Consider the following 23,341-nt stretch of genomic DNA (forward strand, 5'->3'; position numbering starts at 1 on the left):
TTCTTCTCTATGAATGGTATCCTTTGTAAAGCACGCAAGAAACAATACTTTTCACTGTATGCTAATACATATGACAATAATAAATCAAATCAAACAGGAAGGAAGATTATTATCTGAATGGTGACAGTTTAGGAAAAGGGGAAGTGCATCTTGACCTGGGTGTCTTGGTGGAACAATCGCTGAAGGTTGGCAGGCAGGTATAGCAGGTGATGAGGAAAGCTAATGGCATGCTGGCCTTCAGGGCAGGAAGATTAGAGTAAAGGAGTCTTGCTGCAGTTTACAGGACCTTGGTGAGGCCACACCTTAAGTATCGTGTGCAGCTTTCGTCTCCTAGTCTGAGGAAGGACATGCTTACTACTGAAGGAGTCCGGCGAAGGTTCACCAGGATGATTCCCGCAATAGTAGGACTGACATATGAAGAAAAATTGGATCGACTGAGCTTGTATTCCCTGGAATTTAGAAGAATGAGAGAGGATCTCAAACAAACATATAAAACCCTGATGGCACTGGATAGGCTAGATGAGGGAAGAATATTCCCGATGTTGGGGAAGTCCAGAACTATGGGTCACGGTCTAAGAGTAAGGGGTAAGGCATTCAGGACTGAGATGAGGAAGAACTTCTTCACAAGAGTTGTGAACCTGTGGAATTCTCTACCTTAGAAAACTGTTGGGGTCAGTTCATTAGATACGTTCAAGAGGGAGCTGGACGTGGCCCTTGTGGCTAAAGCAATCAAAGGGTACGAGAGAAAGCAGTAGTGGGATACTGAAAGTCATGATCAGCCATGATCATATCGAATGGTAGTCCAGGCTCAAAGGGCTGAATGGCCGACTCCTACACCTACTTTCTATGTTTCTAACTGGCCTGTAGTTTCTCACTTTCTGGCTCCCTTTTTGAATAAAGGAGTTACATTTGCTACCTTCCTATCTAATGAACCTTCCCCCAATCTGTGATGTTTTGGAAAATTTAATCCAATGCATCATTTCACTAATAATTTCTTTTAAGACCCTAGAATGAAGTCCGTCAGCACTTGGGCTCTTTTCAGCTGCGAGTCCAACAATTTACTCAGTATTACCTCTCTGGTGACTGTAATTTTTCTGAGTCCCTCTCTTCCAGTTCCTGGTTTCTAGCTGCTTCTGGGATGTTACTTGTATTCCCTGTAGTGAAGACTGATGCAAGATACCTGTTCCATTCATCTAAATACTGGCACAAGACTGATAGTCAACAAGTACCGTAAGGGAAAGTTGAAAAGAACTTTGAAGAGAGAGTTCAAGAAGTCGTGAAACCGTTAAGTGGTAAACGGGTGGGGTCCGGTTTCCTCCCACACCCCAAAGATGTGCTGTTAGGCTGATTGGCAGGAATAAATTGTCCCTAAATCAGTTTCTCTCAATCTGGATGGCCATAAAACATTAGACAGGGGTCATGGGTAGAGAGGTGGACTGGTGGTGTTGAGATGGTGGCGCGGGCTCGTTGGGCCGAAGGGCCTGTTTCCTGGGCTGATTTTGTTCTTTGTTCTTTGTTCTTTATCTACCATCTCCTTGTTTTCCTTATTTATTCTCCAGGCTCATTTCCTTTAGGACCAACGCTCACATTGTTAACTTTTCTTTTTTAGATATTTATAGAAACTCCTACTACCTGTTTTTACATTTCTGGGTAGTTTTCTCTTGTAATCTAATTTTTTTCTCCTTATTAATCTTTGTGTCATCTTTTGCTGTTCCTATTATTGTGCCAATCTTCTGACCTGCCACCTGACTTTGCACTATTATGTGCTTTTTCTTTCAATTTGATGCTGACTTTAATCTTTCTAGTTAACCATGGTTGGTGTATCTGTCCTTTGTGCTTTGTCCTAACCATTGGAATGTGTCTATTCTGTTCATTCCAAAATATCCCCTAAATATTTGTCACTGTATCTCTATCCTTTAACCTAATTTCCAATTCACTTCAGCCAGCTCTGCTTTCATTCTGGCCGTATTACTGTCGACTTGTTCTCTTGAACCTTCCGAGATCCAGGGTAGCTATTCCAACACAACTACCACATTAGTTTCTACCTTACAGTTGGAAAATTGCCAGGCTATGTCCTGTCCATACAAACAGAATAAATCCAATCCAGCTCATTACCACTGTCAGCCTATTTTTGATCAACAGCAAAGTGATGGAAGGTGTTATCAACTGTGCTATTAAATGCAGATTGCTTAGCAACAATAACCTATTCATCAATGCTCAGTTAGGTTGTGTCAGGGCCACTTGGCTCCAGACCTCATTCTCAGATATGGGCAAAGAACTGAATTGTGGTGGTGAGATGAGAACAATTTCCCCTCACATTAAGGCAGCACTTGGTTGAATGTTGAATCATGGAGCCCTAGCAAAACTGGAGTCAATGGGAATCAGGAGGAAAGCTTCCACTGGTTGGAGTCATACTTGGCACAAAGTGATTGGAAATCAATAGTTGGAGATCCAGGATGTCTCTGCAGGAGTCCCTCAGGGTAGTGTCTGAGGCCCAACAATCTCCAGTTGCTTCATCAATGATCTGTCCTTCATCATAAGATCAATGGTGGGGGTGTTCACTGATGACTGCACAATGTTCGGCACTAGTCACGACTCCTCAGATACTGAAGCAGTCCATGTCCAAATGCAGCAAGCTCTGGACAAAATTCACTTAGGCCTGGGACTGATAAATCACAAGTGCCAGGCAATGACCATCTTCAACAAAAGAGAATCTATCCATCTCTTCTTGATGTTAACAGCATTACCATCACTGAATCCCCCATCAACATCCTGGATGCTACCATTGGCCAGAAACTGAATTGGACAAGCCATACAAATACCGTGGCTACCACAGCAGCTTGGAGGCTGGGAATCCTGCAGACAGTAACTCACCTCCTGACCTCTCAAAGCCTGTCCACCACCTACAAGGCACAAGTCACGAGTGTGATGGAATGCTTCCCACTTGCCTGGATAAGTACAGCTCCAAAAATACTCAAGAAGCTTGACACCATCCAGGTGCATTGGCACCACATTCACTCCCTCTACCACTGACGTTTAGTAGCAGCAGTGCGTACCATCTACAAAATGCACTGCAGCAATACACTGCAGCAGTACCTTCCAAATCTATTACTTCAACCACCGAGAGGAAAGGAAGCACATACATGGGAACACCATAATCTGCAAATTCCCCTCCAAGTCACTCACCACCTTGATTTGGAACTGTATCATCATTTCTGCACTGTCACTGGGTCTTAAATGTGGATCCCCCTTCCTAATAGCACAGATTGTGTATCCACAACACACGGCTTAAAGATACATGTCACATGACCTCTGAAAGGGCAATGAAATGACAGCCGTACCAGCAACAACCACGTGTTATGAAAGAATAAAAAAAACTTATGTTGCACAGGCTGCAAATATCTACAGCCGCACACATCTCTCTAGCTGTACAGAACCCCTTGCATATTCACTGGCTGTGGAAAGTTGTTGGCAGTAGATGACATCACATTGCTTGTACAAGTTCCATTGACTGTATGCATTTAATTGACTGCACGTACCTCATTGATTGCAAAGACCTCACTAGCTCATTATTAAACATAAGAGCAACTGATAACAAAGGCAATTAACCAATTGTAGGAATTTCAATCTTCATAAACATTGGACAAATTAAATCAACAAACACAGTTTGGAGGACAAGATTATGGAATAAGACCATAAGACATAGGAGCAGAATTAGGCCACTTGGTTTATCGAGTCTGCTCCGCCATTCAATCGTGGTTGGTATTTTTCTCATTCCCATTCTCTTGCCTTTTCTGGATAACCTCTGACCTCCTTATTAATCAAGAACCTATCTATCTCTGTCTTAAAGACACTCAATGACCTGGCCACTACAGCTTTCTGCAGCAAAGGGTTCCACAGATTCAGCTCTCTGGCTGAGGAAATTCTTCCTCATCCCTGTTTTAAATGATCGTTCCTTTAGCCTGAGGTTGTGCCCTCTGGTTCTAGTTTTTCCTACTAATGGAAACATCTTCTCCATGTTCACTCTATCCAGGCCTGGCAGTATCCTGTAAGTTTCAATAAGGTCCCCCCTCATCCTTCTAAACTCCAACAAGTACAGACCAGAGTCCTCAGTCACTCCTCACATGACAAACTCTTCATTCCAGGGATCATTCTTGTGAACCTCCTCAGACCCTTTCCAAGGCCAGCATATCTTTCCTTAAATATGTGGCCCAAAACTGCTCACAATATTCCAAATGGGATCTGACCAGAGTCTTATACAGCCTCAGGAATACAAGAGGTCTGCTCTTGTATTCTAGCCCTCTTGATATGAATGCTAACATTGCATTTGCTTTCCTAACTGCCTACTGAACCTGCACATTAACCTTAAGAGAATCTTGAACAATGACTCCTAAGTCCCTTTGTGTTTCTGGTTTCCTAAGCATTTTCCCATTTAGAAAATAGTCTATGTCTCCATTTCTCCTTCCAAAGTGCATAACCTCACACTTTTCCATGTTGTATTCCATTTGCCGCTTCTTTGCCCACTCTCCTAACCTGTTCAAGTCCTTCTGCAGCCCCCCTGCTTCCTCAATACTACCAGTGCCTCTACATATCTTTGTATCATCTACAAACTTAACAACAGTGCCTTCAGTTCCTTTCCCCAAATCATTAATGTATATCGTGAAACGTTGTGGTTCCAGCACTGACCCCTGAGGCACACCACAAGTCACTGGCTGCCATCCTGAAAAAGACCCCTTTATCCCCACTCTCTGCCTTCTGCCAGTTAGCCAATCCTCTATCCATGCCAGGATCTTACCCTTAAGGCCATGGGCATTTAACTTATTTAACAGTCTCCTATGTGTGTAGAAATGTACTGCATTGATTATTGGAGATTTTAATTTTCATATAGATTGGATAAATAAAATTGGCAAAGGTAGCTTGAAATATTCCGTATTGTTTCTTAATATATTTTCTGAAACAAACTAGGGAACACATTATTTTAGACTGGTAGCATGTAATAAATCAAGATCATTGAAATACCTTATAGTAAAAGATCCTCTACGGTCACAGGAGTAACCATAACATGGTAGAATTTCACATTCAGTTTGAGGGTGAGAAATTTGGATCTGAAACTACAGCTTTAAACTGAAATAAAAACATGGGAACGTAGGAATTAGGAACGAGAATTGTCAATTCAGCCCCTTGAGCCTGCTCCATCATTCTATATGATCATGGCTGACTTCCAACTCAGCCTAACTCCACTTCTCTGCCTTTTCCCCATACCCTTTATCCTGCCTTTGGTCAAATATTTATCTGTCTCTTTTTTGAATCCATTGATTGATACCGCATCCACTGCACTCTGGGGCAGTGAGTTCCATAGACTCATAACCCTCTGAAAAGTAGCTTCTCCCTATCTCTATCTTGAACCTCCCCTTTCTTACTCTACAACTATGTCCTTTTGGCCTGGACTGCTCCAGAAGGAGAAACGTTTGGTTAACATTTACTTTTTCAATCCCATTGAGTGTTTTATTTACCTGAAAAACAATTGCAAGGGTATGAAAACAGAGTTTGCTAAAGTAGATGGGGCAAATAGGTGAAAAGGTAAGACAGTGGAGGAAGAGTAACAGATAGTTAAGGAGATATTTCATAACTCCCCAGAAAAATATATTCTATTGAAACAGAAATACTCTGTGAAAAGGATTCTCCATTCACAGACAACTAAGGAAGTTGAGGACGGTATCAAATTGAAAGAAAAAATGTACAATGCTGCAAGTTAAGCCCAGGAGATTGGAAAGATTTTTTGAAAAGGACCATTAAAAATTAATAATGAGGGAGGATTTGGAGTATGAGAGAAAATGAGTAAGAAATATAAAAATGTTGATGAAAGCTTTTGTAGGTATATAAAAGGAAGAGTGACAATAAGTGTTGGTCGGTTGAGAATGGGACTCAGGAATTGGGAAGCAAAGAAATGGCAGAGGCTTTGAACAAGTATTTTGTATCTGCCTTCATAGTGAAAAAGATGAAAAAAATCCAAATAGTGAGAAAACGAGGGGAAGGGAGCAAGGAACTTATAGCAATGTCTAGAGAATAAGTACTTGGAAAACCAGTGGGACTAAAAGCTGACAAGTCCCCAGGACTTGATGATTTGCATCCTCATATGCAAATCTTAAAAGAAGAGGCTGCAGAGATAGTGATATATTGGTTGCAATTTTCCAAAATTCCCTAGATTTTGTAAAGGTACCTGCGGATTGGAAAACAGCGAATGTAACACCTCTGTTCAAGAAAGGAGGGGAGATAAAGCAGGAATCTGTAAGCTGGATAGCCTAACATCCGTCATGGGGAAAATCTAAGGTCCATTATTAAGGAGGTATTAGCATTCCATTTAAAAAGCTCAGAATATAATCAAGCAGAGTCAACATGGTTTCTGAAAGGGAAATCATGTTTGACAAACATTATCCTCCACAATCATCCTCAACACCAGTGCCCAACAAGACTGTGTTCTCAGCCCTCTACTAGGCTCTTTCTACACCTATGACTGTGCGGCCAAGTTCCCCTCCAACTCGATTTTCAAGTTTGCTGATGACACCACTGTAATGAGTCGGATATCAAGACGAGGCAGAGTACAGGAATGAGATAGAGAGTCTGGTGAACTGGTGTGGTGACAATAATCTCTCCCCTGATTTCAACATAATGAAGAAGATAGTTGTCGGCTTCAGGAAGTGTAGTGGAAAACATGCCCTATCTACATCAATGGGAATGAAGTAGAAATGGTGCAGTGCTTCAAGTTTATAGTGTCCAGATCACCAGTAACCTGTCCTGGACCCCCCATTTCACCCACCTCCACATGATAGTTAAGAAAGCCTACCAGTGCCTCTACTTCTTCAGGAAGCTAAGGAAATTTGTCATGTCATCTATGACTCTCACCAACCTTTACAGATGCGCCATAAGAAGCATTCTTTCTGGTTGTATCACAGCTTGGCATGGCTCCTTCTCTGCCTAAGAAGCCTAGTCCATCACGCAAACCAGCCTCCCATTCATTATAGACTCTGTCCACACTTCCTGTTGCCTCGGAAATGTGTTAAAGAAAACTAGCAATTCAGCAAATTCAAGCAGAAAAGGTAACTGAGATTGCTGTCTAGGTTCTCCAACCTCGCCTGCAGCTGGGTTTCTCCAGTCCTGCTGCAATGAATGGAGATTTGGTAGAGTGCAAAATTCTCTGTTCTCACTGGCAGTGCCATGGTTTGAATGGCTGGAGAATTCCTGCCTATATGTCAGAATGAGGTTCTGCTGAAATCGTCCTGACAATGGAAATGCACAAGAACCAAAATGACAATATTGTCGTTAGCAAACAAGATGAATAGAAAAGCTAGGAAGAGAAGGAACTTTATCACACAACATAAGTACCAGAAACAGAATAGCATGACTTTTTCCTTCATAAGTGACAAATTGAGTTTGTGTATGAGCTGTCAGGATTTAAGACTGTGTGGTATTGTAATGATGGGAGCTGTGTGCATGTGGAGTAAGGCCCCTGACAGAGAAAAGGATCATAGATTACTACAGTGCAGAAGGAGGTCATTCGGCCCATCGAGTCTGTACTGACTACAATCCCACCCAGGGCCTAGCTGCATAACCCCATGCATTCACCCTAGCTAGTCCCCCTGAAACAAAGGGGCAATTTAGCATGGCCAATCAACCTAACCTGCACATCTTTGGAGGAGCACATAATGGCACAGTGGTTAGCATTGCTGCCTCAGAGCACCAGGGACCCAGGTTCAATTCCGGCCTCGGGTGACTGTGCAGAGTTTGCATGTTCTCCCCATGTATGTGTGGGTTTCCCCTGGGTGCTCCAGTTTCCTCTCACAGTCCAAAGATGTGGCCATGTTAAATTGACCTAGGGAGATTAGCAGAGTAAAATATATGGGATTACGGGAATTGGGTCTGGGTGGGATTGCAGTCGGTGCACACTTGATGAGTCGAATGGCCTTCTTCTGCACAGTCAGGATTCTATGGATCAACAACGAATTGAAGAGCGACACCAACCACAGAATAAGGTATGCAGTCCTTAGTCAGCATAGAGTCTAGGACAGAACTCAGAAAGCAGCAAGCTCGTATGAATGATCCCATGCAGGACCATATTTGGAACTGTGCGTAGTTGAAGCTTTCTAGAAATGTTACGTTAAATGCAAAGCTCAAGATCCCTCCACTGAACAATTACTATACCAATTTACAAATGTCTAACTTGTGTATATAATGTTTATTTAGAATATGGGTTGAATAAATTGATTTTGAAGATTGTATAAGAAAGTTAAAGGGAAAAGGATGCTGGTATGTGGAGTCTGAGACAGTTAAAGACAGTTTAAGTCAGTACAGTCGAAGTGTCACCTGACTTGAGGGACTAATGGGAACAGTAAGTGATCACCCCAGAGTGTGGAATTATCTCAAGGAAAATTATCTGGAAGCCATGTTGGAAGCATGTAAAGACTGCTCCGGGGCAGATTGGAGCTGCAACCCTCCTGCACCAAGTTCCTCTTATCAATAAATAACTTTTGTTCCAAACAAAATCTGAAACTTCTTAGCAATGCCAGAGCATGCCACAACATAACAATTTGGAGCTCCAAAAGGTTTTCAATAAGGTGCCATGTAAATGGTTGCTGTGTAAGATGATGTTGGGTTATAATTTTAGCATGGAGAGAGATTTGGCTAGCAGGAAGCAGAGTTGGGATAAATGGGTCATTTTCAGGTTAGCAAACTGTTACTAGTGAATATCCACACAGATCAGTGCTGGGGACTCAACTATTTTTATTATTGATGGCTGAATGAAGGGACAGATTGTATTGTAGCCAAGTTTACCAGTGATACAAAACTAGGTGAGAAAGCAAGTTGTGAGGAGGATACAAAGACTATATAAAGTGATATAGACAGGGTCGGTGAGTGGGGAAAAATGGCACATGTAGTATAATCTGGAAAAATATGATGTTGTTCACTTTGGCAGGAAGAATAGAAAAACAGAACACTACTTAAAAGGAGAGACTGCAGAACGCTGTGATACGGAGGGATCTGGGTGTCCTTATACATCAAACACAAAAAATCAGCATTGCAGGCACAGCAAGTAATTGGGGAGACAAATGCAATGGTGGCCTGTATTGCAAGGGGAATGGAGTATAAAAGTCTGGAGATTGTGCCACAACTGCACAGGGCATTGGTGAGACCAAACCTGGAATTGAGTGTAGTTTTGGTCTCCTCACTTTATACTGTCATTGGAAATAGTTCAGAGGATATTCACCAGTCGGATTCTTAGAATGAAGGGGTTGTTTTTTCATGAAATGGTGAGCAGGATGGGCCGATACTCACTGGAGCTATGTAGAACGAGACATGATCTTACTGAAAAGTGGAAGAGGGGGTTTGAAAGGATAGTTATTCAGAGGATCTTTCCTCTCATTGGGGAATTTAGAACTATGAGGCAAATTTATTAGTAAGGCATTTTCTAGTTCAGATGGAGATAGGGAGGAGTTTCTTCTCTCAAGGTTCCATAGTTTTTAGACTTCTCTTGCCAGGGAGCAGTGGAGGCTGGGTCATTGCATTTGACAAATTTTTGACTGACAAGGGGCTCAAGGGTTCTGGGGGTCAGAAATGAAAATGGAGTTAAGGCTGCACTCAGGTCAGCCATAATAAGGAGAATGGGTTAATTAGTAACCTCATTGTGAAAAGTTCTTCAGAGAAGAGTGATCTTAATATGCGGGAATTTCAAAATTGGAGAGTGATTTGTATCAATCCAAAGCAGCAGTATGGAAAGTAAATAAAGCTCCTCACCCAGGATGTGGATCAGGGAGAATGGAGATGGGAATATGCGTGAGTAAGGGTGGGTATATATGTGTGAAGATAGAGGGAGTGTGAGAGTGCGGGGGGAGTGTGAGAGTGCAGGGTGAGAGTGCAGAGGGAGTGTGAGAGTGCGGGGGGAGTGTGAGAGTGCGGGGAGATGACAGTTAGGGGGAGTGTGAGAGTGGGGGTGAGAGTGTTGGGGAGGGTAAGAGTGTGGGGGGTGGGTTGGTGAGAGTGTTTCGGGGGGGGTGAGAGTGCAGGGGGCGGTGGGGGTGGGAGACAGCGAGGCAGGGACAGCTCCCACCCCCGGTCTGCCACTGGTTGCTCAGTCTCTGCCCCTGTGGGGGCGGATCCTCAATCTCTATATAAATCACTGACTGTCCACATTCTCCCGGTACTGTCGGAATCTCCCCCTCGGACTGTCCAGCTTCTCCCCCGGACTGTCCAGCGTCTCCCCGGACTGTCCAGCCTCACCCCCGGACTGTCCAGCCATGTCTTCGGAACCAGAGACTCCTAAGGAGGGTAAGTGAGTGACCAGAGGTGCAGTGATTCTGCCGCAGATCAGTTACTGCTCCGTGTAGTTACCTGTGAGGGTATTGAACTATTGTCCCTCATATAACTTTATTCCGATCGCTCTCCCGGTATTTCTTTCTGGTAGCTGTCTGTCTATCTACCTATCTGTCTGTCTGTCTATCTATCTGTCTGTCTGTCTGTCTCCCTGTGTCTAGCTGACTCAATTTCTACCTATCTAGAATTTCTCTAAACCTCCCTTTACCGAAACTGACACTACATTTCCATGTGTTCCCTCTATCCTTATCTTCTGTGACTGGCTGTTTTGTTGTGATATGAAATATAAATGTGTAAGCTCTAGGTGAATTCCAGTGCACTAACCATATTGTCCTCTCCCTTTCCCTCTGCAGTGCCCGAGGGCCAGCCCACTGAGCTGGCAGTGGAAGATGTGACTGGCAGCTCACTCACTCTCCGGTGGAATCCCCCCAAGTACATTGGTTCCTGTGGACTAGCGGGATACATGGTGGAATATCGCACAGAGAGCTGTGAGTCACTCTCCCCACCAACCCCCACCCCCCGTGCACCAACTGACAGTGGGAGCACCTGCTCAAGACACGCTCACATGCCTCATGACAGTAAGGGCAGGCAAACGCTTCAGGCCCGCAGGCCAACTGGGTGGGTGGGGATGGGGAAGGTGGGGGGGGGGGGGGCTACAGTGAGGAGGGGTGAGGTTAGAGTAAGGAGGCAGTGGGGTTAGAGTAAGGGGAGATGGGGTGAGGGAGAGGTTGGGGTTGGGGTGATGGAGAGATTGGGGTTGGGATGAGGGAGGGGGTGGGGGTAGAGGGGGAGTAGGGGGAGAGATGGAGAGGGGGAGTGAGGGGGAGAGGGGGTCAGGGTGAGGGGGTGGGGTAAGGCAGGGACTGGGATTGGTGGGGAGGGAAAGGATGGAGTGAGCCTGCTCCTGTGGAAGGTGATTGGAGGGATATTTCATTCACTGCCACTCTACATAAGGCTAATCTCTATTTCATCCTAACTCATTTTCCCCTCAGCCCTTTATCTCCACATATCTTTATCCTCATAGCCCTTTGTCCCCACAGCCCTTTGTTCCCTCAATCCTTTGTCCTCATAGCCCTTTATCCCCATAGCCCTTATCCCACCTTTGATCAAATGTTTATCCATCTCTTTTTTTAAATCCATTGATTGATTCTGTATCGCCTGCACATTTCAGTTGGTCAGTTGGATACCAGGGTCAGTATCATGCAGAACAGGACTAAACAGGGATCACACTTAACTCATCACAGAAATAGATCCAAATCTTTAAACCGCTGACAAAGGCTTTACTCAGAGCATTGGCTCAGAACACAGTTCAGTAATGGGTTAAACACATCACTAGCTACTTTTAGATAATGATTGAGAGAGCAGAGATCTCATCTGTAGAATGAGGATTCCTCCCCTGAGTCATCTCATACTTGTATCCTGACCCCTCTCAGATATGAAGGACAAACGTTTAAAGTAAATCATCACAGTAACTATGACCAGGAAAATCAACTACAAATATTAATATTACAATCACCTTTTGTTCATAAGCTGAGTTACATACATTCATGCCAGGAATCTGAACTAGTTTAGCAACATTCTCTAAGATTGGATAGTGATGGTGTGAGTTTACGATTAATTCAGATTAGGATTTTGATTTGGTTTTTGATTTGATTTATTATTGTCAAATGTCTTGACATACAGTGAAAAGTATTGTTTCTTGTAAGCTATACAGACAAAACATAGAATATAAAGGGGAGAAGGAAGGGAGAGAGTGCAGAATGTAGTGTTATGTTTATAGCTAGGGTGTAGAGAAAGATCAACTCAATCCTGGTAGATCTGTTCAAATGTCTGATAGTGGCTGGGAAGAAGTTGTTCTTGAGTCAGTTAATACGTGTTCTCAGATTTTTGTATCTTTTCCCAAGGGAAGAAGGTGGTAAAGAATTTGACTGACTTTGAGTTTCCATTTGTAATGCGAGAGTGTCTGTACAACAAGCTTTCATAGGATATGGGTGTCGCTGTTTGGCCAGCATTTCATAGAATTCATACAATGCAGAAGTAGGTCATTTGGCCCATCGAGTCTGCTCCGGCTCTCAGACAGAGCATTCCACTCAGACCACTTCCCCGCCCTATCTCCGTAAATCCATGCATTTACCCCGCTAATCCCCCTAACCTATATATCTTGAGACACTAAGGGGCAATTTAGCACGGCCAATTCACCTAACCTGCATATCTTTGGACTGTGGGAGGACTCTGGAGCACCCGGAGAAAACCCACACAGATATGAGGAGAATGTGCAAACTCCACACAGGTAGTGACCCAAGCCAACAATCAAACTCAGGTCCCTGGCGCTGTGAGGCAGCAGTGCCATCATGCTGTCCAGTTTATTGCCCAACCCTATTTGCCCTTGAGAAGGTGCTAGTGAGATGTCATCTTGAACTGCTGTAGTTCATGAGTTGTAGGTGCACCCACAGTGCTGTTAGGGAGTTCCAAGGATATGGACCCAGGAGCAGTGACAGAATGGCCAATGTATTTTCAAGTCAGGATGGGGCGTAGCTTAGATAGGAACTTGCAAGTGGTGGTGTTCCCATGCATCAGCTGCCCTTGTATTTCTAAGTGGTAGCGATCCTGAGTTTGGAGGGTGTTGTTGAAGGAGTCTTGGTGAGTTCCTGTAATGCATCTTATAGATGGTACACATGGCTGCTACTGTATGTTGGTGGTGGAGGATGTGGATGTTTGTGGAAAGGGAGCAATCAAGCGGGCTGCTTTGTCCTGGATGGTGTTGAACTTCTTGAATGTTGTTGGAGCTGCACCCGTCCAGGCAAGTGCAGAGTATTCCATCACACTCCTTGCTTATGTCTTGTTGATGGTGGACAGGCTTTGGGGAGTCGGGGTTGAATATTGTGCAGTCATCACCAAACTTCTGATGTTATGATGGAAGGGAGGTCATTGATGAAGCAGCTAAAGATGGTTGGGCCTAGGATACTACCCTGAGAACGTGCTGGAACTAAGATGATTGGCTTCCAACAAGCACCACCATTTTTTATTTGTTCCTGGTATTAATCAGTTGTCTAATGAAGAGTTCTATATGATGTGTAAACCAAGAAGCACAAATTCAACTTAAAGGCTCTCACTGAGACTCAGCTACAAGCTGCACATGATTGGAGGATAAATGCCATATAGCTTATAAGTGTTTAGAAAATACATTGAATTTCAGAAAGGATGAGAATAAACATTGATAAAAAGTGCTCCAAGAGACATCAGTAAATTTGAGCAGGCAATAGAAAACATTCAGGTACAATTGACCCAAAACTAAAGATGTTGATGCGTTGGGGGAAGTTATCTACTGATGTCCTGATGAGAGTGGGGAAGTAGCAGAATATATAGACGTGGGGATGGTGGGTTGGAAAGGTTGAGTGGCTATAATTTTCACATTGACTGATGGAAACAGAATAACAGGAGATTTAAAGACAGGAGACATTCTGGGGAATGTTCAGACAGTTCCTTGTATTTAAACAAGAGTATGGGATTTTGTGGTGAGTAATAAACAAGAGTTAGTCAGTTAGCGAACAGTAAGTGACACAATTGAGTTCCATATTCGATTTGAGATGGAGATGATGAGTCACCAACCAAGGTTTTATATTTAAATAAGGTCAGTGTTGAAAGGTTCAGGAAAGAATTGACCACAATATACTAGGCAGAAATATTAAAAGACCACCTAAAAGACAGTGCTGCTTGCACCATTAAATAGTCTTGGTCAGCAAGAGAAGTGAGATATTGTAAAAGTTAAATAGTAACAGAGATCCTGTAGGATCCCCCCAACTCCCACAGCTACCTCAACCATACCTCCTTATGCCCTCCTACTTGCAAGAATTCCATTCCATTCTCCCAAATTGTCTGTTCTGATGATGCCACATTCAAATATGGCGCTTCTGACATGTGTTTTTTTTTTCCTGAACCAAGGTTCCCCCCACTATGGGAGACAGAGCACTCAACTGGGTCTGACCCCTCTCCCACATCTCTGCCCTCACTCCTCCCCCTGCCTCCCAGAACACAGTTCCCCTTGTCCTTACTTTCATTAATCGAGGGATTGAGTTTAGGAGTCGGGAGGTAATGCTGCAACTTTATAAGACCCTTGTCAGACCCCACTTGGAGTACTGTGTGCAGTTCTGGTCACCTCACTACAGGGAGGATGTGGAAGCTATTGAGAGGGTGCAAAGGAGATTTACAAGGATGTTGCCTGGATTGGGAGGCATGCCTTATGAAGATAGGTTGAGGGAGCTAGGTCTCTTCTCCCTGGAGAGATGAAGGTTGAGAGGCGACCTGATAGAGGTTTATAAAATGTTGAGAGGAATAGATAGGGTGGATTCTCGGAGGCTATTTCCCAGGGCTGAAATGGTCGCTACAAGAGGACACAGGTTTAAGGTGCTGGGAAGCAAGTACAGAGGAGATGTTAGGGGTAAGCTTTTCACTCAGAGGATGGTGAGTGAGTGGAATCGGCTGCCGTCGGTGGTGGTAGAGGCGAACTCGCTGGGGTCTTTTAAAAGACTTCTGGATGAGTATATGGGATCTAATGGGATTGGGAGTTACAGCTAGTTCTATGGCTTGGTAAGTATAGATGTGATCGGTGCAACTTGTGGGCCAAAGGGCCTGTTTGTGCTGTAGTGTTCCATGTTCTGTGTACTTTCACCCCACCATCTTCTGCCATTTCTACCAACTCCAGCATGAAGCCACTACCAAACACATCTTTCCATCACTCACCATGTCAACACTCTGCAGGGACCATTCCCTCTGGGATACCCTGGTCTACTCCTCCATTACCCCCAACACCTCAGTCCCTGCACATGACACCTTCTCTTACAATCACAGAAGGGTACAACACCTGCCCCTTTACCTCATTCCAGTCACTGTCCAAGATCCAAAGCACTCCTTTCAAGTGAAGCAACATTTCATTGGTATCTCTTTCAATTAGCTCTGTATTTGTTGCTCCTAATGTGGTGGTTTCTAAACTGGGAGAATAAATGCAGACTGGATGCCCACTTTGCTTAACACCTTTGCTCAGTTTGCATGACCCCAACCTTCCTGTCACATGCTATTCTAACTCAGGACCTAGTTCTCATGTCCACATGTCCATTCTTGGTCTGTTTCACTAAAGTCCCATGCAAATTGGAGGAACAGCATCTCATCTTCCAATTAGGCATGTTACAGCCTCTGGACTCAACATTGAGTTCAACAACTTTAGATTGTGAACTCTCTCCTCCATCTTAAATCCTTGGTTAAATATCCCACTCATTTATTGGCTCAATGCAAAAATCTTCTTCTCCCACCCCCAGCCAGGCCATCTGTCTCTAAGTTTGCTATATCTTGCGGCAATCTTGCCCAGCTACAGTTTTATAAAATAACACATTTTCTAATTAATTTCATTTCTAATGAAACATTGACTGGAATTTTACCGCTCTGCCTGCCACGGGAGTCAGAGGGGGCAGTCAATGGAAAGGTCTGTTGACCTCGGATGGGATTTTACAGTTTCAGGACAAACATAAAACCCTGCCCATAAACTATGTTTTCTCTTCTTACAGATACTGTCAGGTCTGTTGGGTTTTTCCAGCATTCTTGTTTCAGAGATCATGTAGACTGGGAGATTTAAAGACCAGCAATAGGATATAGGGAAAATGGTAGCAGGATATCAAAGACAAGTATGTTAAGAGAAAGATTGTGGGCCTTAGATAACAGATAGGTGATATTGTAACTGGATAGCAGGAAATGGCAGACAGCACGGTTAATGATGTGGAAAAAATGTATGAGACACAAGAAAAACTAAACCAAGTCAAGAAAATCACTCACCTGATGAAGGAGCAGTGCTCCAAAAACCTGTGATTCCAAATAAATCTGTTGGACTTTAACTTGGTGTTGTGAGACTTCTTACTGAAATCAAGAGAAGGAATTAACTAGATTTAGTTTACTTAAAACTGTGGGATAGAGAAATTAATGAGATTAAAAATAGACAAATCTCCAGGACTTGATGGTCTCCACCTCAAGATATTAAGTAGGTTAGGAAATTATTGATGTATTAGTTGTGATCTTTCAAAACTTTCTTGGTTGAGGAATTGAACCCTTAGATTGGACATTAATCTATCACTCTATTGTCGAAGAAGAGTACAAGAGATGTAGGGAAGTTACTAGAAGGTATTATCAGGGACTGCCTCCACACTTAGACAGCTATAAACTCTCTCATCAGAGAGATAGCAGCAGTATGGATTTGTAAAGGGGAGGTCAGGTGCAATGAACACAATTTAAATTTTTGAGGAGGTAACTAACATGGTAGATAAGGGCGTGATAAGGAATATTCTTTGTCTCAGCATCCAGAAGGTATTGAACTAATTTCCACTTAAGCAACTTCACAAAAAGGATTGCTTATGGAAATGGTAGCAATTATTCACAGGGAACTGGTTAGCAGCTAGGAGACAGAAATTTAGGATAATGTCTATAAACTCCAATTGGCAGCACCCGACTAATAGTGACCCTTAGGATTCTGGGACTTTGGTTTGCACACTATTCATAAATGACTTAGGCAAAGGAATAACAAGGCATGTATTCATGTTGCCGATGATACTAAGTTAGGTGACAGTCAATAGTGTAAATGAAAGGAGAAATAAGGTAGGAATTTTATCTCCTCGCCAACCTGAAGCACATTAAGATCCCATCCAAAGCCAACAGAGAATAGTGTTCTACAAGCCTCACCTACCCTGATAAAATTACAGCCATGTGGGGATTGCGAGGACATTATTTGGCACCTAAGAAAGTTGGTTTAATTCATTTTTTAATGGTGAATAAGTAGGAACTTTAACAAAAGAGAAATTTTGGAGTTCAAATACAGAAAGTTAGTGGACCAGTTCAACAATAAATTTAAAAGCAAATGGATTGGTTGCCTTCATCTTAAGGAGGCTGGAATATAAAGTTAGACTGCTGTTATATAAAAGTCAGTCTGAGCCCCATGGAGGCTTCTGACCATCACAGTTCAGCCAGCAGATGTTGATTTTAGATTCACCAAAATGTCTCTGGGTAAAAAGGGTGACGTTCTGAGGACTGATTCATTAGATTAGGCTTTTATTTCTTGAAGTGATGAAGCTTTAAGCATCCTTATGGAGGTGTTTATGGTGATTTGTGGTATCAATAGGGTGTGTAGAGAGAAATTTGTGAAGAAGACCAGATCAAGAGCACATTAAGATTAGAAGCAGACTGTTTGGCGGATATGTCAGGAAGCACAGTTTCCACAATGATAGTGAGGACCTGGACACTCTTTCTTTCTAAAGGCCTATTGATACTTGGCAGGGGGGGGGGGCGGTGGTCAATTGAAAATTTCAAATCTGAGATTGTTATATTCATTTCTAGGCAAGAATAATAAGGATTACAGAGTCAAAGCAGTTAGACAGAGTTACGATGCAAATCATTTTTGATCTCACTGAATGGGAAGAGGCTCAACATGCTAAACTCCTGTTTGAATGTTCCTCAGTAACTGGCACCAATCAATGACTGTAAATTCAATGAACGTCTGAAGTCTGTAACTGAACTCTAGCCAAGTGTAACCATTATTCACTGATTACTCCCTCAATATGTTTGTACATTCTCAGAAAAGGAGAATGAGGTTTCACAGAAATATCTCGATGTTATTTTCTACCCTAAGCTTCTGACACAAAGCTGAGTTAATTTATTGATTCTTTCTTTAAGCTGAAGCCTGGCTTGCTGTTAATAAGGAAGTGACTACAAAAACTGTCCTGGTGATTAAAAACCTGGCTGAAGGTGACAAGGTTCAGGCTCGGGTTAAAGCAGTTCATGGTGATGGTGGTATTGGCACTACTGAATTTCCAGAGCAAGTGCTAATCAAGAGGCCCATTGGTAAGTGAGGAAGGAGTTAACTCATAATTCTGTTACAGAGTTTGACTTAAAAAGATTCTTGAGCAGAAGGAGTGGGAGGGTGTCACATTTCCCCATTCCCAGCAGACTGATAGTGACAAGTGTTGGTATGAAGAAAAGATTCTGTGACAGATTCCTGACTCAGGGAAAACATGTAATTTCAGCTGTCCCTGAAGACATCTGGATCATCAACGGTTATGTGTTCAGTATAGGACTGACTGTCATTTTGCAATTATCTCTCAGTTACATACAGTACCTGTTTCCACTCAGTGGCCCACAGACTGCCCAGCTAGTGATCTATATTACCAACAGGAATTCGCATTAACATTTTGTAACTGACAGCGCATTGATTAACTTGCTATTCTGTACATCCCAATTCAGTTTCCCACATCACCATTCAGTAATTCAGATTATCTCAAGTATTTCACTTCACATTCAGTGAACCAATTCTAACCACATTGTGACAGCTTCATTGGCAATTCTTCTTACTTTGAAGATTTTTTAAAAGACTGAATATAAATTACCACAGCGCAATTTGATTTCCAGTTATCTGAGATTTCTAATTAAGTACCGCTCCCATTACACTTGACAGCTCCAAGGGAGATTTAGACAGTTGGCTGCACTTCAAACACAAATACGATGCTGTGTTAATCCTATTTACAGGCAGATATTTTGTACACCAGTGTATGTCAATGTATTAATGTTTAGTTTGCTACCTGATATACCCCAGGGACCTGGATGCATGATCAAGGCCAACACACCAAAGCAGAACAGGTGAGGGCTGCATTGTCAGAGGTGCCATTTTTTTGAGTGGCCCAGCCTCACGTGGGTGTATTAAGTTGCAGAGCAGTTTTCCCCAGTGTCCATCCAATATTTATTCTTCAACCAGAATCACCAACGCAGACCATATTATTTCATCACTATTTGTGGGAGCTTGCTATGCATAAATTAGCTGCCGAGTTTCCTACATCACAATAGCAACAACACTTGGAAATAGCAAATTGGCTGTGAAGTGATTTGGGATGCTCTCAGGTGATGGAAATTGCAACAGACCTACAATATTTACTCTCTTTTGAATTCTCAGCTTCAATTTTGATTCAGTGCTTTATTCTTTCTTCTCACAGATGCTCCCAAAATTCGTTTGCCTCGCAACTTGAGGGAGACCTTTATTAGGAAGGTTGGACAGCCATTAAACCTCTCCATACCTATCCAGGTGAGTGACTAGCATTGGGTGCTGAATCCTCATGCTGAGTTCACAGCGCAGCCCGCACACATTTCTTGGGCTCAGCTAAATATTAGCATTAGCCCAGACTGGCAATATGCTTCACGAAACCTTGATCAAAGGCTTTTTTTTATTATTATTCATTCATGGGATGTGGGTGTCACTGGCTAGACCAACGTTTGTTGCCCATCCCTAGTTGCTCTTGAGAAGGTTGCGGTGAGCCACTTTCTTGAACCACTACAGTCCATGATACACCTACAATGCTGCTGGGGAGGGAGTTCCATGATTTTAACCCAGCGACAGTGAAGGAACGGCAATATATTTCCAAGTCAGGTTGGTGAGTCACTTGGAGGGGAATCTCCTTGTGGTGCTGTTCTCATGTATCTGCTACCCTTGTCCTTCTAGATGGCACTGGTTGTTAGTTTGGAAGTTGATATCTAACTTTGGTGACTTCCTACAGTGCATCCTGTAGATAGTACACATGACTGCCACTGTGCATTGGTGCTGAAGGGAGTGAATGTTTGCGGATGGGTTGCCAATCAAGTGAGTTGCTTTGTCCTGGATGGAATCGAACTCAATGAGTATTGTTGAAGCCGCACACATCAAGGCAAGTGGAGACATAGAAACATAGAACATTACAGCACAGTACAAGCCCTTCAGCCCTCAATGTTGTACCGAGCTATGTCCAATCCCAAGATCAAGCTATCCCCTCCCTATAATCCTGGTGCGCTCCATGTGCCTATCCAATAACCGCTTGAAAGTCCCTAAAGTGTCTGATTCCACTATCACAGCAGGCAGTCTATTCCACACCCCAACCACTCTCTGAGTAAAGAATCTACCTCGGACATCCCTGCTATATTTCCCGCCATGAACCTTATAGTTCTGCTCCCTAGTGACAGCGACATCCACCCTAGGAAATAGTCTCTGCACGTCCACTCTATCAATCCCTCTCATCATCTTATAAACCTCTATTAAGTCGCCTCTCGTCCTCCTCCACTCCAAACAGAAAAGCCCCAGCTCACTCAACCTTTTCTCATAAGACCTACCCTCCAAACCAGGCAGCATCCTGGTAAATCTCCTCTGCAGTCTCTTCAATGCTTCCACATCTTTCTTATAATGAGGTGACCAGAACTGAACACAATATTCCAAATGTAGTCTCATCAATGCCCGGTATAGTTGCTGCATAACCCCACAGCTCTTAAACTCAAACCCCCTGTTAATAAACGCTAACACATTATAAGCCTTCTTCACGGCTCTATCCACTTGAGTGGCAACCTCCAGAGATCTGTGGATATGAACCCCAAGATCTCTCTGTTCCTCCACATTCCTTAGAACCCTGCCATTGACCCTGTAACCTGCATTCAAGTTTGTCCTACCAAAGTGAACCACCTCACACTTAACAGGGTTAAACTCCATCTGCCACTTTTTGGCCCAGCTCTGCATCCTATCAATGTCTCTTTGCAGCCTGCAAGAGCCCTCCACCTCATCCACTACTCCACCAATCTTGGTGTCATCAGCAAATTTACTAACCCACCCTTCAGCCCCTTCTTTCACGTCATTGGAGAGTATTCCATTACACTCCTTAGATGGCGGACATTTGTTGCCCATCCCTAGTTGCTCTTGAGAAGGTTGTGGTGAGCCACTTTCTTGAACCACACCAGTCCATGATACACCCACAGTGCTGTTGAGGAGGGAATTCCAGGATTTTGACCCAGCGACAGTGAAGGAACGGCTTTGGAGAGTCAGAATATGAGTTACTCTCTGCAAGATTCCCAGCCTCTGACCCGTTCTTGTCAAATACAACCTGCTTGTATTTACATGGCTGATTCAGTTCACTTTCTGGTCAATTGTAACTCTCAGGATTTTGACAGCAGGGGGTTCAATGATGTAATGCCATTAAATGCCAAGGGGTGATAAATTCCCTTTTGTTTGAGATAGTCATTGCCTGACACTTGTGTGGCATGAATATTACTTGCCACTTGTCAGTCCAAGCCAGGATATTGTCCAGATCTTGCACATTTGTATATGGATTGGTTCGGTATCTAAGGAGCCATGATTGGTGTTGAACATTGTGCAGTCATCAGTGACCAGCCCCACTTCTGACCTTATGATGGAAGGAGGTCATTGATGAAGCAGCTGAAGATGGTTGTTTCCTTTGTACCTCCAACCAGTGGGGAGTTTGCTCTAATGTTGCTAGGGTCCTTGATGCCATACTCGGTGAAACGTGGCCTTGATGTTAAGGGCAGTCTTCTCACCTCACCTCTTGCATTCAACTGTTTTATCCTTGTTCGAACCAAGGCTGTAATGAGGCAGGTCACCCTGCTGAAATCCAAACTTGAGAATCAGTGAGCAAGTTATTGTTGAGTAAATGCTTCTTGATAGCACCATTGATGACCTCTTCCATCACTTTACAGATGATCAAGAGTGGACTCTTTGGTTGGTTGTCCTTTAATACTCTGCACTTTTGTTCTGCATTTACACATTCCAATCTCTTAATGGGCTGCTATTAGCACCATTCTCAGCCTTTACTACCATCATTTTCCATCCCTTTATCGTTTTGTCTATGACATTTTTGACAACTACACCCTCCCCACCCTTGCTGTATGAGTTTTGTCCTATTTTCTTTGTCTTCAGCTCTGACGAAGGATTATTCAGACTCAAAACATTGGCTCTATTCTCTTTCCACAGATGCTTTCAGACATTCTGAGATTTTCCAGCATTTTTTGTTTTTAATTAAGAATAGATTGGTGGGGCAGTAATTAACCAAGTTGGATTTGCCCCATTTTTTGTGTAGAGGATATACCTAGGGAATTTTCCACATTGTCAGGTAGGTGCCAGTTGTAGCAATACTGGATCCCTAGCTTGGCTAGGGATGTGGCAAGTTCTAGAGCACAAACCTTCAGTGCTATTGTTGGAATATTATCAGGGCCCATTGCCTTTGTAGTATCCAGTGCCTTCAGCCATTTCTTGATATCATGTGGAGTGAATTGAATTGGCTGAAGACTGACAGCTGTGATGCTTGGGACTGCCGGAGGAGAAAATGTAATAATCTTTTCTAAACAGAAAAACATATTCAAAGAATATATGTTAGAGAAACTTCACTCAGAGGATGGGTGAATCTATGGAATTCTCTACCACAGAAGGCTGTGGAAGCCAAGTCACTCAATATATCTAAGAAGGAATTAGACTTTTCTAGATTCTAAAGGCATCAAGCAGTTTGGGGAGGGACGGGAGTATAGCATTCAGTTAGAGAGTCCGCCGTGATCTTATTGAATGGTGAAGCAGGTATTCAATCCATACTGACTGAGAGCCTACTTCCTCACACTACCATAAAATCATGGCACCTTGCAGTTCCAAAGTGAATAGTTACCAAGAGAACAGGCTAGGAATGTATTATAAATACTTGAATGCACAAATTGCAATGAGGCCAATCTGATCAGAGAGAATTTAATTTAAATACATGAATATTACTTGTTTGAATGCACAATTTGCAGTGAGGGCAACTTGAACAGAGAGAATTTAATTTAAATACATAGAAAATATAACAGGTGAATGAATATTGTCACTTGTTCATACAGCAGATTGAAGTACATCAGAATGTAACCTGCCCTCCAGTATGAGGGCTGAGTGTGTTTCAAGGAATAAGGTATTTTAAGCCATTGTGTTTTTCAACCCAATGAAAGGTAAGGTTACATCAGCAGTTATTTTGCTCAGAGTCACATTACTGTGGTGAAACTTTAAGCAAGGGTTTTACCATTAATTTTTAATTTGAATTAAATTTTACATTAAACCCTCTTGCAATGACAAACATGATAGTCACTGTGTCATCAAAAAGTGGATCAACATGGGGGGAGAGGGGGG

At 43.0% G+C, this 23,341-nt stretch overlaps 1 protein-coding gene across 1 annotated transcript in view; it reads left to right on the top strand.

The window, feature by feature from the left end:
- The first annotated feature begins 10,189 nt into the window (after positions 1-10,189).
- The window catches only part of mybpha (myosin binding protein Ha), a 53,764-nt gene continuing 40,612 nt past the window's right edge, over positions 10,190-23,341 (top strand). Inside the window, exons 1-4 of the mRNA XM_080209784.1 lie at positions 10,190-10,320; positions 10,719-10,853; positions 18,073-18,240; positions 19,383-19,471. Coding sequence (XP_080065910.1) covers positions 10,290-10,320; positions 10,719-10,853; positions 18,073-18,240; positions 19,383-19,471 — 423 coding nt within the window. The 5' untranslated portion in view covers positions 10,190-10,289. The remainder of the gene's footprint in view (positions 10,321-10,718; positions 10,854-18,072; positions 18,241-19,382; positions 19,472-23,341) is intronic.

This window comes from Carcharhinus amblyrhynchos, chromosome 22 (assembly GCF_965287045.1).
Source record: "Carcharhinus amblyrhynchos chromosome 22, sCarAmb.v2.hapA, whole genome shotgun sequence".
Lineage (NCBI taxonomy): Eukaryota > Metazoa > Chordata > Chondrichthyes > Carcharhiniformes > Carcharhinidae > Carcharhinus > Carcharhinus amblyrhynchos.